General features: G+C 39.6%; 2 protein-coding genes across 3 annotated transcripts; one reads left to right on the plus strand and one right to left on the minus strand.

Moving 5' to 3' along the window:
* Positions 1–4789: 4789 nt before the first annotated feature.
* LOC109201064 (leucine-rich repeat-containing protein 18-like) lies at positions 4790–11058 on the plus strand. Of its 2 annotated transcripts, XM_019356599.2 has the most exons (4): positions 4790–4831; positions 8607–9009; positions 9395–9703; positions 10530–11058. In XM_019356599.2, exons 2-4 carry the CDS (start codon positions 8749–8751, stop codon positions 10782–10784), a joined length of 825 nt encoding a protein of 274 aa, XP_019212144.1. In that variant the 5' UTR covers positions 4790–4831; positions 8607–8748; the 3' UTR covers positions 10785–11058. The 2 variants fall into 2 exon arrangements, with proteins under 2 accessions (XP_019212144.1, XP_025760447.1); XM_025904662.1 differs by lacking the exon at positions 4790–4831 and having other exon boundaries at positions 7855–9009.
* A 917-nt stretch (positions 11059–11975) lies between these two features.
* Positions 11976–13020, minus strand: LOC112845102 (intracellular protein transport protein uso1-like). Its single transcript, XM_025904663.1, has one exon. It carries the CDS (start codon positions 12847–12849, stop codon positions 12238–12240), a length of 612 nt encoding a protein of 203 aa, XP_025760448.1. The 5' UTR covers positions 12850–13020; the 3' UTR covers positions 11976–12237.
* Between the last annotated feature and the right edge of the window lie 3267 nt (positions 13021–16287).

A 16287-nucleotide genomic window follows, 5' to 3' on the forward strand; every position in this document is an offset into this window, starting at 1 on the left:
TCCATTTACACAGACCCTCAAGACCCTCTGTGAACACAGCAAAATGCCTTTGCATTATTTCTTTTAATCAAGTCTTATCTGATCATTTGAGGAAGAAAGAAAACACAAGCGTCCCCAGTCTGTTTATAGTAAAACCATAAACGATAAATTAACAATTCACTTTAATCATGCATTAACAATTCGTTGGCCGCTTAGAACAACATTTAAAAAACAAAAAACCCATAGATCAGAGTATAAATCCTTTTGAGGCAATAATTATGCTCCACAATTTGAGCATAATTGCTCAGTGGTGCTATTTGGCCAATGTCAGAGGTCACCTAAGTATGAGAGGCCACCTGTTGGCAATCTGTCAGGTCCAGATGACCTGCAGTGTGACACCTTGTGTACGACACAAACATTCAAACCTGCACCTCTGGCTAACCAGCATACCTGTCACCATGACCTAGCGAAGAAGCGTCTGAAAGGTGTTTCAGTAAGGCCTTCTAGCTATCCGCTGGGTTCTCCTTGTGTGATGGCTCAAAAAACATCTGGCTGTCGCTTGGGACACTATTTTGGGGGACTTGAGCCAACCCCATTCAGTGTTTTTGACCCATCAAAAAGGTCTTGGCAGATTTGGCAGGGTATGCCTAACCGTTATTATGGTGCATGGTAAGTGATATGTTTAAAAGTTGGGTAGGACATTCTGTGACAAACCACTGGTTTGTATTTATGGGAGGGGGTGTTACGGCCCTAGCTGGGCCTCCTGAAACTGCCCTTGTGTGGGCGTGGTGTTTTTCTCCGCCTCCTCCTTTCTTGCTCCACCCCTCTGTCTCTCTCTCGCTTCTTCTCTCTCCCCAGGACACAGCTGCTGCTCATTGGCCTCGTTTACCACCTGGGCCCAGTCAGCAATCACCTCTCTGAGGTTATATAAGCTGGGGATGGACTGGATGTGGGAGGGTGGCTTTCTCTGGTGTCTCTGTGTTATGTGTTATGTGTGTGATTCTCCTGCCTACAGTGTGGAGTGGTAGGAGCAGTGGGAGAGGTTTCTGGTGGTTTTCCTCTGTGCTGGTCAGTGTGTGTTTCCAGCCTAGGTGTGGAAAAGGCCTGCTGTGTGTGTGTGACCAGCCCCACCGTGCGTGACTTGTTGTGAGTAGCTCAACTGGGCAGTGGTTTTGTTTGAGTGACAGCGGCCTCTATTACTTTGTTTGGCCTGCCTAGTTATTGCTAATAGCAGTGTTGCTGTCTTTTTCTGTTGAAGCCTTATAGTTGTTTTCTTTGTTGAAGTGGTCACCATTCTCTTTGGGTTGACCTGTCTGAGTTATCATTAAAGCAGCGGTGCTGTCTCTTTCTGTTGTTACCATTTATATGATTATTGAGTTAATTGATTATAATAAAGACTCATTTTGTGTTAAATACCTCTGCCTTGCGTTCTTTTCATTTCAACCCGGATCCAACTGTTACTGTCCCCCACCCTCTTCGCCTAGCTTTCATGTGGGGACGTAACATAGACGCATATGAAAACCAAAATTGAGTATCTCATGAGGAAATACCTTGTATATTGGTGCAATTTTGACCGTCCACTCTAATAATACATGTGGGTGGAGGAATGGCTTTAAAAAAACATCAATAACACTTTCTCTGTTGTGGAGTGGCTGATGTTTGTGATGTAGAACATCACAATCCCCACAGAACCGTTCCTCTGGAAGACACTCTCTGCACATAGACAGGACTTTTTTTTGTAACAAATTCAGCAAAATTTGAATAACTGAAAGTAGTACGCACTCAGATCCAGCCACTCTTGACAAAGGTAGCAGCTTCTATTTTGATATTATAGCTCAGGGTGGCTCAGTGTACTTCACTATGAGCTGACAGTTGAAAGGGCATTTGTCACATTCATGTGGTTTTATAATAAAGTTCTCACACGCTCAAAGACATAAATGTCAGCCAACAAGGGATCGCTCATCAAGCTTAGCTGTATAGAAAAGTATGTTATTGAGATGAGACCAAATAACAGCCGGGTGAAGACAGTAGCAAAACAGAGGATGACCAACAGTTTCTGTGTCAATGAGACATTTCAGCTGGTATGGCCGTGCTTCTTTCCAGCGCTCAGCAGCTTTCTACCGTGACACTGCCCTACTTCTTTGAGGCTCAGGAGAAGGACATCAATCCAAAACAGCAGACAGCCTTTTCATATTCTTTTCTCTAAAGAATGCAAATAGAGTATTTGCAAGTATTGCAAATATGAAGTAATTATTTCCCACGCATGGGACTAATAAAGGTTATATTACGTTATCTTAATCACCTTTGTTTCTGATAATGTCACTTTTACAAATCGTGTCCCATCAGCTCTCATGGCTGAACTTTGGATTTGAGGGTTGGGGAGGACAAAAAGCTATTAAGGACCTTTTGATTTGCAATCCAGTTCTTCTCTAAAGTATTAAGGATGAAGCAACAGTGCTCCTCTTTGCTATTCTGAAATCTGTGTTAAACACAGTGTAGAAGGTAAGTAGAAGCTTACACAGCACCATCAGCCATCATGCTAAATTTGCATCTTTAAAACTCAATGCAGCCAGACTCAAACCTGATTATAAATGTTCAGGAGACACTGTTTAACGTTTAGTGTTAACTTAAATCACTCATCATTTATAGTATTACAGAGTTCGGGGTTATGGGTTAACCCTATCATGTTAGTCGTAACCAGTGGCGGAGCGGGGGGGGTGGCTTACTGGGCTTAAGCCCGGGTTGTTTTTTCAGAAGCCCGGGGTCTTTTGAAGTGTATTTTTTTCATAGTTAGATGTCTGGCTGACAACTGTATAAAACAAAAACTACACACAATATTCGAAGCACATAGTGCACACTGTGGGAATTTACGACTGTGCGTAAATCCCCCCTAATATTGGTATGATCCGAGCTCAGACACTAAGCACTGAGCGAGGGGGCGGGGGAGGGAGAAGCTGCTGCCTCGAGTGCGCTGTTGGAGAAGCGCAGCGAGGCAGACAGAGGAGAACTGAAGTTTGACCAGGTACCAAAGCAAATCATTCATACTGTACAAATAATGTAAATATGACGGTGTATCACGAAAGATTGATATCAAACTGATCACTTGACACACATGACCCAACAACAATGCTGTTTCTTTAGAGAGTCTTAGCTTACATGTGTGTTTATTTCATATTTTCAGTTGTTACCCTCCACGGCTAAATAAATCGGTTTCAGTAATGTACTGATATACAAGAATGGACATAAGGGGCTTCTTTCAAAGTAAAAACTCAGGTAGATGTTATTTTATATATTATGCTTTGTATGTTGTTCAGTATATTCCTATGCAAAACAAGAGGAATTTCAATACACAGCAGTATATTCACAGTTTAAACCAGATATTTACATACACTTTATGGAAAACGCAAGAACATTGTTTTACTGTACAACATCAATTTAGAGTAAACTTGTTTTGTTTTGGATAAATAAATATTGAAATATCTTTTGAATTAGTTAAATGTCAGAATAAAGAGAGACAGAGCTGTCTATTTTTATCACTTTCATCAAATTTAGGAGTACATATACACTAAGTTTATTGTTAATTAATAAGAAAACTCCAGACGATTCCATTAAACCATTCTGAGCTTAAGAAGCTTCTGATAGGTTAGTAGAGTCCATGTGAGTAAATTGGTGGCACACCTGTGGATGCATATAAGGCAAAACACAGAGCCTGTTTCTTTGAAATGGGAAAATCAAGAGATGTCAACAAAACACCAGGAAAAGAATTGTGGAGCTCCATAAGTGTGGCTCAATTTTGAATACAATTTGTCTATTTTCCACATAAGCCTTTCACAATAAAGCTCAAGATCCTGTTGAGACTTTTCAAAATAAACTGAATTACGTGAAAGAGTATGCAGATTGTTTATGGATGAGAAGCAAAAAAGAGCCGCCAGGTGCTAAAAAATAAACCTTAGACTCAAACGTTAGAACAGGCTTTTCCCCGCCGTGTAATAAATACTCACAAAGAAAACGGCGGCCGTTACAACTTATGTCTAAAAATGTATAGTTTCATGCATCGTTAAAACACTGGACTCCAAGTACACGATGCCCAGCTGGAAACACTTCACGCAAGTCGAGCTGCCCGAGATTCACAGAATTTACAGAAAATGTTAAATTTTGTGATTTATATCGTTATCGGACGATAGATGTCTTATATCAGGATATGAAATTTTGGTCATATCGCACAGCCCTAGTTCATATTACTCTTTATAGCCTATTAGTTTAATTTTCAATGCGCTCTGAGGTCATAGCAAATTAGAACAAACATCCTAATGAGTGATTTTGTAGATATACGTTATATTCATAGAGTTGCTAATTGTTTTTCATTATTGCAGGCAAACCAGCCTATGAAATGGATAAAACTAATCCCGACTGGATTCCAATGCTACACATGGGGCACTACAAAATCCCAGCTTCAAACTACATGCTACATACCACCATGCCAATCAGATTACATCTTCCATGTGTGGTTGAAGAGGTGACCCTTCTGGATAAGATGGTGATTTTATGTGAACATTTTATCATTTGTAAACTATACATGACATTGATTCTACATTGTTACTGGTGTGATGTTCTACAAAGTGGTTTTAATAAAAAAAATTTAAAAAGGCAAACATTTATTTGTTTCTTTATTCAACATTTGAACAGTGGTACTTAGTAAATACATATTCAATAAATGCAAATTATTTACATGGCAATGCACATCAGGCACAAATGTAGACCCCCTAAATACAACATTATGGGTTATTCAGAATAGAACTATGCTTGGAGAAATATTTTCCCATCAGTTGAGACAACTCCTCCACAGTAGCAGGTGGGATAGCGGGTGTACGGAAGCTCCAAACGCAATTTCATTGTTTTCTGACAATGACAATAAAATATTTGAATTGAATTAAATTGAATTGAATTGATTTCTTTGTATTTCTTTTATTTTTCTTGTACGTTGGCTGTATCCCAATTCAGGGTATGCAGCCTTAAAGTATGCAGCCTTAACGGTCCACAAGGGCCGCGTACTCAAAGACCGCTAAGACAGGAAGTGCGAGGCTTGTGAAATGGGACGGTCTAGCCCCCGTCGCGCTGCCCAGGTTGCCTAGCAACCATGATACCACGTTTCATACAGCATTGTTTGACAGAAATGAAGGAGAAAATGTTTTGTTCATTTGTTTGTTTGTTTCTACATGAGCTTTGTTTGATTATATAAGTATCTGAGGCTGAGACCACGGGACTGTAAAAACATGATTGTTGAGCTTCATTTCTGTACTGAACAGTCATTTTAAGATTAGCTAGTAAATAACAATTAGCTAATGTTGTTCATTAGACTAAAGTCATCTTACTTTGGTAATGTAAATATAATATGGTCAATATTAAAGTTATTATATTAATCATTATTAGTTATACCAGCAGTGAACTTGAACTCTGTGTCAAATACTGAGCTTTAGTAAAGATTCAAGTTGTGTTTATTAAAATTTCCTGTCACCTTAAATCTTCACTCAAAGCATCTTTTACAGTGTATATATAGATATATTATATATAAGAGACAAATATTGTTCTTTTATTATGTTGGCATTATTACATTTGGCTCATTGTTTACATTTATGTGTAAAAACAAAATGTACGAGCTGTGATAACTGTTTCTGATAGAATGAAGAGTAGACTGATATATTAAATATTCCTTTATTGGGTGAGAAAATCAGACCATGTCATAACTGCTTCAAGTCATACAGAATAGATATCAGAGCCTTAAACAGGCTAACTTCTGCTAAATGGGTCAAACTGGACAGAAAGTATACAAACACGTAACATCCTTATAGATGTAACACTATAGATCAAGTTACCTCAAAATATATAAAGTATATAAACAATTACAGCAATATGATGCAACAAACACAGCAGTACTACGAATCCAAAATACTCAAAGCTTCATAGAACTAAAACAAACATTTATTTTTAGGTCCATTCTGCTGCTGATACATACTTTAGGTTTCTGAATGCATAACACGTCAAGCTTTGAAGCAGATCGGCTACAGCTGCAGAAGACCACACCGGACGCCACTTCTGTCACCAAAGAAGAGGAAGATTCTGCAGGTTTACCAATATTAGATAACAGAAAATTGAAAAACCGTCATCTAGTCTGATTAGTCTCAATTTTAGCTCTGATATTAGATTGATGGGGTCAGAATTTGACATAAAAAACATGAAAGCATGGATCCATCCTGTCTTCTTGGCACATCTGATTATTGTTTAAATCTTACAGCCCTCCTATTGTTGCTGAACATGTCCAGTCCTTCATGAACACAGGTTAACCATCTTCTGATGGTTCATCAATATGGAATCAATATGGAACAATATGGGACAAATAATTAAGTCGACCCACTATTTTAAATGTAAAAGTAACAAAGTAATCTTGAACTTATATGTATGAAGACAGCCCCACCTGCTGGTATGATTGTGTGGTATTCATATCAAAAAAGTACATCATCATGTCATGTTTCGGCGTGTGGCAGGCAGGAATTGGACCCAAACGCAAACTCACGGGGACAGAACTAGAACTCAAAAGCACAGTTTTATTGCTGGAAAACAGATCACAAACAATACAAAACTAAACTGGGAAAAACTAATTATAATGTACACCAGGAGACACGGGGAGATTCACACACAGCATGAGGGAGAACGCGACACAGAACTGAGGGAGACGCGGACATAAATACACAGAGGGTTAACGAGGGAAGTGGGAGCACACGGGGAACACAGCTGACGATAATCGTAAAGAGACAGGGCAGGAGCAAACACAACATGACGCATACTGACGGGAGACTGTCAAAGTAAAACAGGAAGTACACAGAGGCACAGACAGGAGGAGAGAGAGAGCACGGGTAGAGCACAGACATAACGGGCTGAGGAAAACATGGAATAAAACACGAGGGGAAACGAGGGCTCACAGATACACAGAGGGGCACACAGGGGTAAAGTCACAAGGGGAAATCAAATACGGAACATTTTAACAGAACAACCCAGGAACCATGGCCTACATAAAGAACAAAATACAAAAATACACGAAAACTAAGAATGCTGGGTCAACATGACCCAGGATCATGACACATCAGCAACGCATGATGCAGAGTAACTGCAATATGTGACACTTTAAACTCATTGTTGACAGAAGTTTCTGTGTTTGTGGAAACTAGATCAGTGTGTGGCTGCAGAATCACATCAAAGCTTGTGAAAGACTGGAAATGATTAGAGTCCGAGTTAAAGGTCAAAGGTCAAATTTTTATTCCACGTCACTAGTGCATGGAATCACATTTCTTGACTTGTGCACTATTTATTTATCTTTTTCAACATCCATTTCATTGTTTTTCAGAGCAAAGTTTGGGATATTTTGTTTCCCATCATTAGTGAAGCTTTTTTAATAATGTAAACATTAAAAATGACAAAAAGATTGAGCACGAGACTGAGAGACTTTTGAGGTCTGGTGGAGCAGTGGGAGGAAAAAAGATCTAGTTCTGGTGTATTTTCAGATATAAAGCAAGAATGGCCTCATTAGCTGCCAGCATTTGCTATGTAAGCAGTATGTGTATAGATGGTTTACTTAGGCTGTGGGACTCACATTCATGTATAAATGTATACATTTGCTGTTATGTAGGCAGCATACTTGTTCTTCATTTCAAACATAGTGGCAAATACAAAGTACTGGGCAGAGCTGCATTTCAGTGAGATAAATAACAAGAATATGGACAAATCAGCTACAGGTGTTACAGGCCTTCCATGGGGTCTGTTTTTATACAGAAAAGTGGAGACAGGAGACATGAGTTTTTGGGCTGCAGGCTCTTCCTCGTCTGAGGTACAGAAGCGTCGCAACGGCCTATTGCACTCACAACTATTTCCCCCTTGTGGTGTTGCCACGCAATTACGTCTTCATAACTTTGAAAAGTGCAATACCACCATGAAAAAATGCTTTTTACATTAATAAATGTTTTACAAAAATTTTTACAATTGACCATACACTTGTAGGTGTCACACAGGCATCAACAGCTCATTCTTATCAGTAATTTGGACTTGAAATCCTCCATAGCTTCATTTGAAAGAGGATAGTCCCTGGAAACTGAAGCTGTTGTTTTAAAATGTCTTCACACAGATTTTTAAAAGAACAAACTGCCCTGCTGTGACTGGTGGCTGCTCATAGCTATAAAGCTATAGCTTTAACCAAAGCTACCAGACCAAACAGCAGTTGCCTGGGAACAATTACAACAAATGACACATTCACCCAAGTGAGTCCCAGCTGACAGACAGCCATGATGCAGCGTGGTGATTTTTTACCTGTCAAACAGCAGCAGTCTGACCGCTTATCTATTTACAGCTCTTTGCAGTGACATTTGGACGTGTGGCAATGTTCTTAGGCTGAGGAAAGAGATAGTCAAGCATCTTCTGTCTTTCTCTTCCCTGCTGTTTTGAACTGGGTGTGAGGAGGCATTAATGCTGGTTCATAAGTTTAAACTCACTGCAAGTCTTATTCTGATTTCTGTTGTCATGTTAGCAGTGTTGTCATGGAACAAAGCAAATGATACTGTTACTCACATTTTATCTAACAGGAAAGGTAAAGCTTGACTTTACAGTTACCGCTGCCTGGGTAACGTGATCTCACAGACTGGTTCCACGGTCAACTCTGTCGCCACAGTGCATTAGTGGAAAAGGTTAACTACAGACTCCATCACTGTGTGTCCCGGCAGCAGCATGGCCAAGAGAACGAAAGCCAAAAGAGAGACTAAAAGTAAGAAGATGACCTTGAAAATGGCCCAGAACTGCGTGGAGCTGACATTGGATGGGAAACACCGACTGGATCTCAGTTTCAAGGGGGTTACAGCTGTTCCAAAGTGCGTCCAGAAGCTCTTTCACATGGCTGAAGTGGACCTGAGCAGAAACATGATCAGAAAGTTTCCAGATTTTATTGCTCAGTTCATTAAAATGACTGTTTTGGATTTGCACAGCAATTGTGTGAGTACGACAGATAATGCTTAATGTTTACTTGCTACTCTATAAAAGTAGGTAAATAAATGGTAGCTACTGTATAGCAGCAATACTGTGGGACTGCTACACAGTTGTTGCAATTCACACTATTTTAAATAATTAAATGTTCCAAATATTTAAAATTAAGCCCATTTTTTTTTTAAATACGAGCTCTAGATTAAAGTACTAATCATCAAAAGCCAATCATTAAATAATCACAAACATACGGGGACACCTTAGAGACCCGCTAACTATCACTAGCCTTTTGGCAGCTGTAGTTTGCCCATTTCAAAATTGTACCATGGTTCGTAACTATGTCCATGTTTAATGCACCAAAATCACCATCTGTTAAAAAATGTGTTATTGTTTCTAGCTGGAGGAGCTCCCCGTGGCTATCAGCTACCTGCAGAACCTTAAGGTTTTAAACCTGTGCAACAACCGTCTCACAAGCCTCCCAAGCGAGCTCGGCCTCCTGAATAAACTCCAAACACTGAACCTGGGTCTCAACCAGCTGGAAGCTCTTCCTGCCTCCATTGGTGCACTGGAGGAGCTTCGCCACATTGGCCTTTCTGATAACAGATTCACCCGCCTCCCCGGCTGCCTCTTGAAGCTGAAAAAACTGGAGAGTATCAAGATGGACAGGAATCCAATTATTGCTGAGAAGATACCCACTGAGAAACCAGTCAGTATTTCAGAGAGCTTTTACCTAGTCAAATAAAGCTTCCTGTGCAAAGAGTGTCTGAATAGGTGCCAAGCTGAGAGGAAGGAGCTGAGGGAGGAATAAATACCATACTGTGTTCTTAACTCAAGAGTGCCTTTCACTTACAGTAGTGCATGTTACTCTGATCTGTACTCTACATAGTACATAGATTCAATTCATATCAGACAGTAACAGAAAACATTGCAATATCCCTTGTAAGTGTATTTAAAGAGTTATACTTTTACACACAATTTATACAATTACCATGCTTATAACTGCATGATAATTAGATACAAATAAAGTATTTTGACAGTCTGTTGGGTCTAGAGGGCAGCAGAGAGCACCCTTATCTCTGAGTACCTGTCACTGACTTTAAACACTTATACAAGTAAGAAGTTATGTGAAATAATGTTTCATGTTATTAAACATACAAACAGTATCTTTTGCATGTGATCATAATTCATTCATCATCATCATCATCATATATGGAAAAAATTAAGTTCCTGAAGTCTCTAAACAAGAAAAGAAAGACACAGATTCAGAGTTTGTCTCATTCACCAATGGTTTGCCTTTTATTAAGGAAATTTTCACGACACTATCCAGATCAAAGTATTTGGCTTGCTGCAACAAAGCATGGCGGTATGAAAATTATTATCTGTAATTGCAATCAGCAGATAATTTTCCTTAGAAAACCTTTGGAGTCAAATGTGGCACAAAATTGAAATACCTGATGTGAAAGTTTGTATTCTACTAACTATATTTTCTTGTGTGACACCACTCTTTTTTGTTTTTGTTTTTTACACTCCAGGGACCACAAAGGTTCGTGATATTCATATTTGCTGCCATCTTCTTCCTGATGGGACTCTTCATTTCATGTGGCTTCAACGACACAATCTATCCTCCCTTCCATGTGGACGTAAATTACACGATTAAACACACAGATCTGAAGAAATGGTCTGGAAGAGACAGCTATGTTTCAGTTCAGGGGAAAGAGGTAGGTTGCACACAAACAGCCAAAAATTACAACTGTTACTGTAAAATTAACTGTAAGAAAGTCAGGTAATCCCTCTTTAGTCTGGATGTTGCGATGTCCGTGTTTTTCAAAAAGAATTTCACTTTTTGATTTGTCTACTGATGGAAGCGTTTCTGGATCATGTTCACTTATGGTTTCTTCTTGGCATGACTTGAAGCTTTTTTTCTGTATTTGTTGATGGCACAGTGAACTGTGATCACAGAGAGTGATGTAGGTGTGTGTTGAGTCCATGCAGTCATTTCAAGACAGAATCATCCCCATTTTTAATGCAGTGCCACTCGAGGGTCATCTATAGATTTTTTAAAATTTTTTTAACCCAAATGTAAATAAAATCTGTGCTTTTCATCAGTCTAAATAATGCATATTATGCAGGTGTTCTCTTATGTTAAACATCTGCTGAAATTTTGTCCTCATACATAAGAGAAATATAACTCTGTGTTTTTTGTCTATGCATTTCTTTATTGGGTGAGTCAAACCAGCAGATCACGACAGATACTGCTAAAATATAAAACATAAATATGCCGCCCCACCAACACACACAGCTATCACCCGTTTGTTGTTTTTATTCTTAAGATTAATTATTCTTGAATGAAGAGACACTGATTTGACACAAGTAAAAATATAGTTGATTGTGTTTATTGTTAGTTAAGAATAAGTTAAGTGAGGGTGAAAAAATAAAAAAAAAAGATGAAGAATGGAGGGGAGAAAGAAAAATGGAGAGTGATGGAGAGAGGTCGTACGAGAGAAAGGGAGAAGAGGGGAGGTGAAAAGAAGGGATAGAAAGGAGGAGAGAAAACCCCAACAATCCCCTCTGAGCAAGCACTAGGCGACGGTGGATAGGAAAAACTCCCTTTAAAGGAAGAAACCTATTGCAGAACCAGGCTCAGGGAGGGTCATCTGCCTTGACTAGTTGGGGAGTGAGGGAGGGGAGAAAGAAAAATGGAGAGTGATGGAGAGAGGTCGTACGAGAGAAAGGGAGAAGAGGGGAGGTGAAAAGAAAGGGATAGAAAGGAGGAGAGAAAACCCCAACAATCCCCTCTGAGCAAGCACTCGGCGACGGTGGATAGGAAAAACTCCCTTTAAAGGAAGAAACCTATTGCAGAACCAGGCTCAGGGAGGGTCATCTGCCTTGACTAGTTGGGGAGTGAGGGAGGGAGAAAGAAAAACGGAGAGTGATGGAGAGAGGTGGTACGAGAGAAAGGGAGAAGAGGGGAGGTGAAAAGAAAGGGATAGAAAGGAGGAGAGAAAACCCCAACAATCCCCTCTGAGCAAGCACTCGGCGACGGTGGATAGGAAAAACTCCCTTTAAAGGAAGAAACCTATTGCAGAACCAGGCTCAGGGAGGGTCATCTGCTTTGACTAGTTGGGGGGTGAGGGAGGGGAGAAAGGAAAAATGGAGAATGATGGAGAGGTGGAAGGAGAGAAAGGGCAAGAGGGGAGGTAGAGGGGTGAGGAGATAGAAAAGCGGTGGAGGAAGACCAGGCTACACCACCTTATAATCAGGTGAGGAAGCAGGAGGGTCCCTCCTCCTGAAAAACCAGAAGCGTTTCTTCTTCTTTTTCAGGCACTGTTCCTGGAGCTCTTTTTTCTGTAGGATGAGGGTTTTCAGTTCTTCGGTTGTTACTGTAATTTCCTCCTCAAGTTTCTTGCATTTTTTCTCCAGTTCTTGTAATTGTGCTTGTTTTTCTTCAAGCTTTTCTTTCAGATCTTTAGATTTTGCCTCCTGTATTAGCTTTTCCTCGTGCATGTCTGTATTCCTCTGCTGTACTTTGTTGTACATGTCTTCTAACTCCTCATTTCTGCTCTGGATTTCTTGAAGCGTACACTTCAGGTCATTATGCGCTTTCTCCAGTTCTTGCTCTTGAACCTGCATGTTATTGTTTTTGCACTTCAACTTGTTATTAAGTTCCTTGAGCTCTGCGTTCTTTCTCAGCATGTCATTGATCCTATACTGCATGCCTGAGCATTGTTTTTTCAGTTTTCCCCTTTCTCCTTCTAGTTCAATGGTTTTCTCCCTCATTTCATTATGACATGCGTGTAGTTCTAGATTTTTCCTTTTTAAGTCTTGGAGAATAAGTTGTGTCTTTTTCTGCATTTTTTCCAGTTGCTCTTTTCCTGAAGAAGCTCTTGGTTTTTCTCCAGGGCTTCATCAAGCTGTACTTGCAGCTGCTGATTCTTGTTGTCAGCGTGTTCGAGATTCTCACAGATCTCCTGATTAACAGCTTGTGCTTGTTGAAGCTGGTAGCTGTTCTGCTTCTTTTCTGTCATCAGCCTTACAATCCGCTGCTTAGCTTGATTAACATTATTCCCCAGCCCTCATTTATGATATCCACGTTGGGCTGCTTCTGTTGGTTCACCAGCATTTCTTGTGCCTTTCTTCCATGTCTTTATTTCGGCCTTCCAGTTCTCTGTATTCAGTTTCCAGTTGTTTCTTCTCATGAAGCGCTTGTGCATTTCTCTGCAGTGCTTCATTAATCTTTACTTGCAAGACTTCATTTTGTTTCTTCATGTTCTGAAGTTTGCATTCCATCTGTTTCTCCTTTATGTCCTGCTGTTTCTTCTCTTGAAGAAACTCTTCGTTTTTCTCCAATGCTTCATCAAGCTGTACTTGCAGCTGCTGATTCAGGTTGACAGCGTGTTCGAGATTCCATGGGTCTCCTGATTAACAGCTTGTGCTTGTTGAAGCTGGTAGGACATTGTTCTTAACTCACAGCTCTTCTGCTTCTTTTCTGACATCAGGCTTACAATGCGCTGCTTAGCTTGATTAAACATTATTTCCAGCCCTCATTTATGATGTCACGTTGGGCTGCTTCTGTTGGTTCATGAGACTTTCCTTGTGCTTTCTTCCATGTCTTTATTTCGGGCCTCCAGTTCTCTGTATTTAGTGTCCAGTTCTTTCTTCTCATGAACCATTTCTGCATTCTGTGCAGTGCTTCATTAACTTTACTTGCAAAACTTCATTTTGTTTCTTCATGTTCTGAAGTTTGCATTCCATCTGTTTCTCCTTTATGTCCTGCTGTTTCTTCTCTTGAAGAAACTCTTCGTTTTTCTCCAATGCTTCATCAAGCTGTACTTGCAGCTGCTGATTCAGGTTGACAGCGTGTTCGAGATTCCCATAGATCTCCTGATTAACAGCTTGTGCTTGTTGAAGCTGGTAGGACATTGTTCTTAACTCACAGATGTTCTGCTTCTTTTCTGACATCAGGCTTACAATGCGCTGCTTAGCTTGATTAAACATTACTCCCAGCCCTCATTTATGATGTCCACGTTGGGCTGCTTCTGTTGGTTCATGAGACTTTCCTTGTGCCTTTCTTCCATGTCTTTATTTCGGGCCTCCAGTTCTCTGTATTTAGTGTCCAGTTCTTTCTTCTCATGAACCATTTCTGCATTTCTGTGCAGTGCTTCATTAAGCTTTACTTGCAAGACTTGTTGGTTCTTGACAAATCCATTGTGCCTTTCTTCCAGCTGTTTATTTTGGGTCTCCATTTGTCTGCACTGCTCTTCAAGTTGAATCTTCTCTGCTTGGATTTGTTTAATCCTGTCCTCTAGAGTTTGGTTTACCTGCCTACTTTCAGCAGATGCCCTTCGGACGGATAAAACGTCATCTGGGGAATTTGGCTGTGCACCCTCGAGAGGACAGCCAGCGTAAGCTTGTGGTTTTTTGCTGTGTTTTCTTTCAGACATGTTGTAGTCTTGATAAAATGACTGTGTAAAAGAGCCAACTGTTTCAAAATGTTTCTAAGGCGTACTTTGAATGCTGCGAACACGAGTGCTGCGAACAAACGGACTAAAAGTTTAGGATTGCACCCCTATTTATGCCTTTTGGATCAAAGGCATATATGTGCCTTTAATCTGAAAGAACCATCGTAGTATGATGTCATAGGAATTAGGCTGTCACATGACATATATGAATGAGGATTCTTTTTTTTAGGTGAGTCAGTTTTATTCTGTTATTTTTTAGTCTGAATGCTAATTAAGCATCCACAGTATTGTTCTTTGACTCTTTATTATTAGTGTGAATGCTGATTCAGCATCCACAGTATTGTTCTTTAAATCTTTATTATTATTATTATATTTTATATATTCTGTCCGTCTATCTCCTTCAACACCATTCAACTTAGAAAAACCATTCAACTACTGAGAGATTCCTTCTTTTGGACATGACTGCTTCTATTTTTCTCATTTTTAACTTTTATATTTTTTAAATTATTCAGCTTTATTCAACAAAAATTATAATGTATTTCAATGGGGAGACCCTTCAAATTCTCATTCAACTTACTCTTAATTCAACTGTACTTCCACAAACGTTGACCTAGAGCCACCATTCAAACTTTAAAACGAAGCCAAGACATTCAACTATTCAACTTGTATTTATCTTTTCAATATCTATTATACTTTTTCTTCAGCCCCAGTTTAAGTTTCATGCTTTTTTTCACCCGTTTCAGAGTTTATAATGGGTGTGTATGGGACGGAATTTGGAGGTTAGAGTGAGACAGCTCAACTGCTAGAGTGGGAGCAGGGGAAATTTTTATCTTAAAATCTTCTCTTTAAACTGTGCTGTGTCCACAATGTTGGCTCTACAGGTATGATTTTACCCTTAACATAGCCACTGCTGTCCTCTTTCATCCAATGTTGTTATTATTGTAGTATATATTATGGTTCTTTCATAAATGTCACCAATGCACAGCCACCTCCTCCAATCTTCATAGAGTCCAATGTTAAAATGGATCCCAAAATTCGTCTGAAAATCAGAAGTACAGGCTGTCTTTACGCTGTCACCACGTCCATATAATATACTCCAAAGTCATGAAAATTCAGAATTCGGTAGTCTAGACATTGCCGGTGGTCAGGGTGAAAAACTTTGCCAATCGACTTGTAGTTTTTTCTTGAGAAGCATTTATTTCACTATTACTTTCTGTTTATTTAAAGCAGCAGAAGAAAGGAGCTGCTGTCTGTGTGTGTGCGTGTGTGTGGTGCCACAGGCTGGAGTCGCTATAGCAACAGGCTCACACCTGCCTGCTTAATGAGCATATATGCATGTGTGTGTGTGTGTGTGTGTGTGTGTGTGTGTGTGTATATATATATATATAATATATATATGTATGTATGTATATAAGTCTGCATATATGTCTGCAATATAGAGGAGGCACATTATGGTAATTTGTACTACCATCTTCATCCTGATGACACTTCTTATCTTATATGGTCTCAAAATAACTGAAAACGATCTGTCCGGCCTCTCATCCTTGTGGTTCAAAATCACACCATCAAACTGCGCACATAAAGGAATGGTAAGTGCTGATTAAAACATGGTACATTTATGGATATGTTCCACTCCTTTAATTCTGTGGCATTTAAACCTTTTTAACTCAATGTCACGCTTCATGCAGCTTTAGTTCAATTCATCCACAGTATGCATCGCAGTCATGGTATGGATGAGTTTTTCGATCTTGGCCTGGACCAGATAAACTCAACTTTCAGTTTCATACAGGTCCTATTTTTAAAAACTATTATAAGAAACTTGTAAGTAGAA

Source organism: Oreochromis niloticus, unplaced genomic scaffold (genome assembly GCF_001858045.2).
Source record: "Oreochromis niloticus isolate F11D_XX unplaced genomic scaffold, O_niloticus_UMD_NMBU tig00003099_pilon, whole genome shotgun sequence".
NCBI lineage: Eukaryota > Metazoa > Chordata > Actinopteri > Cichliformes > Cichlidae > Oreochromis > Oreochromis niloticus.

Excerpts from the sequence above, each read along its gene's own strand:
- LOC109201064 (XM_019356599.2), top strand. The coding sequence starts at position 8,749 with ATGGCCAAGAGAACGAAAGCCAAAAGAGAGACTAAAAGTAAGAAGATG. Across the intron at positions 9,010-9,394 it reads TGGATTTGCACAGCAATTGT|CTGGAGGAGCTCCCCGTGGC; the intron begins GTGAGTACGACA and ends TATTGTTTCTAG. Across the intron at positions 9,704-10,529 it reads AGATACCCACTGAGAAACCA|GGACCACAAAGGTTCGTGAT; the intron begins GTCAGTATTTCA and ends TTTACACTCCAG.
- LOC112845102 (XM_025904663.1), bottom strand. The coding sequence starts at position 12,849 with ATGCAGAAAAAGACACAACTTATTCTCCAAGACTTAAAAAGGAAAAAT.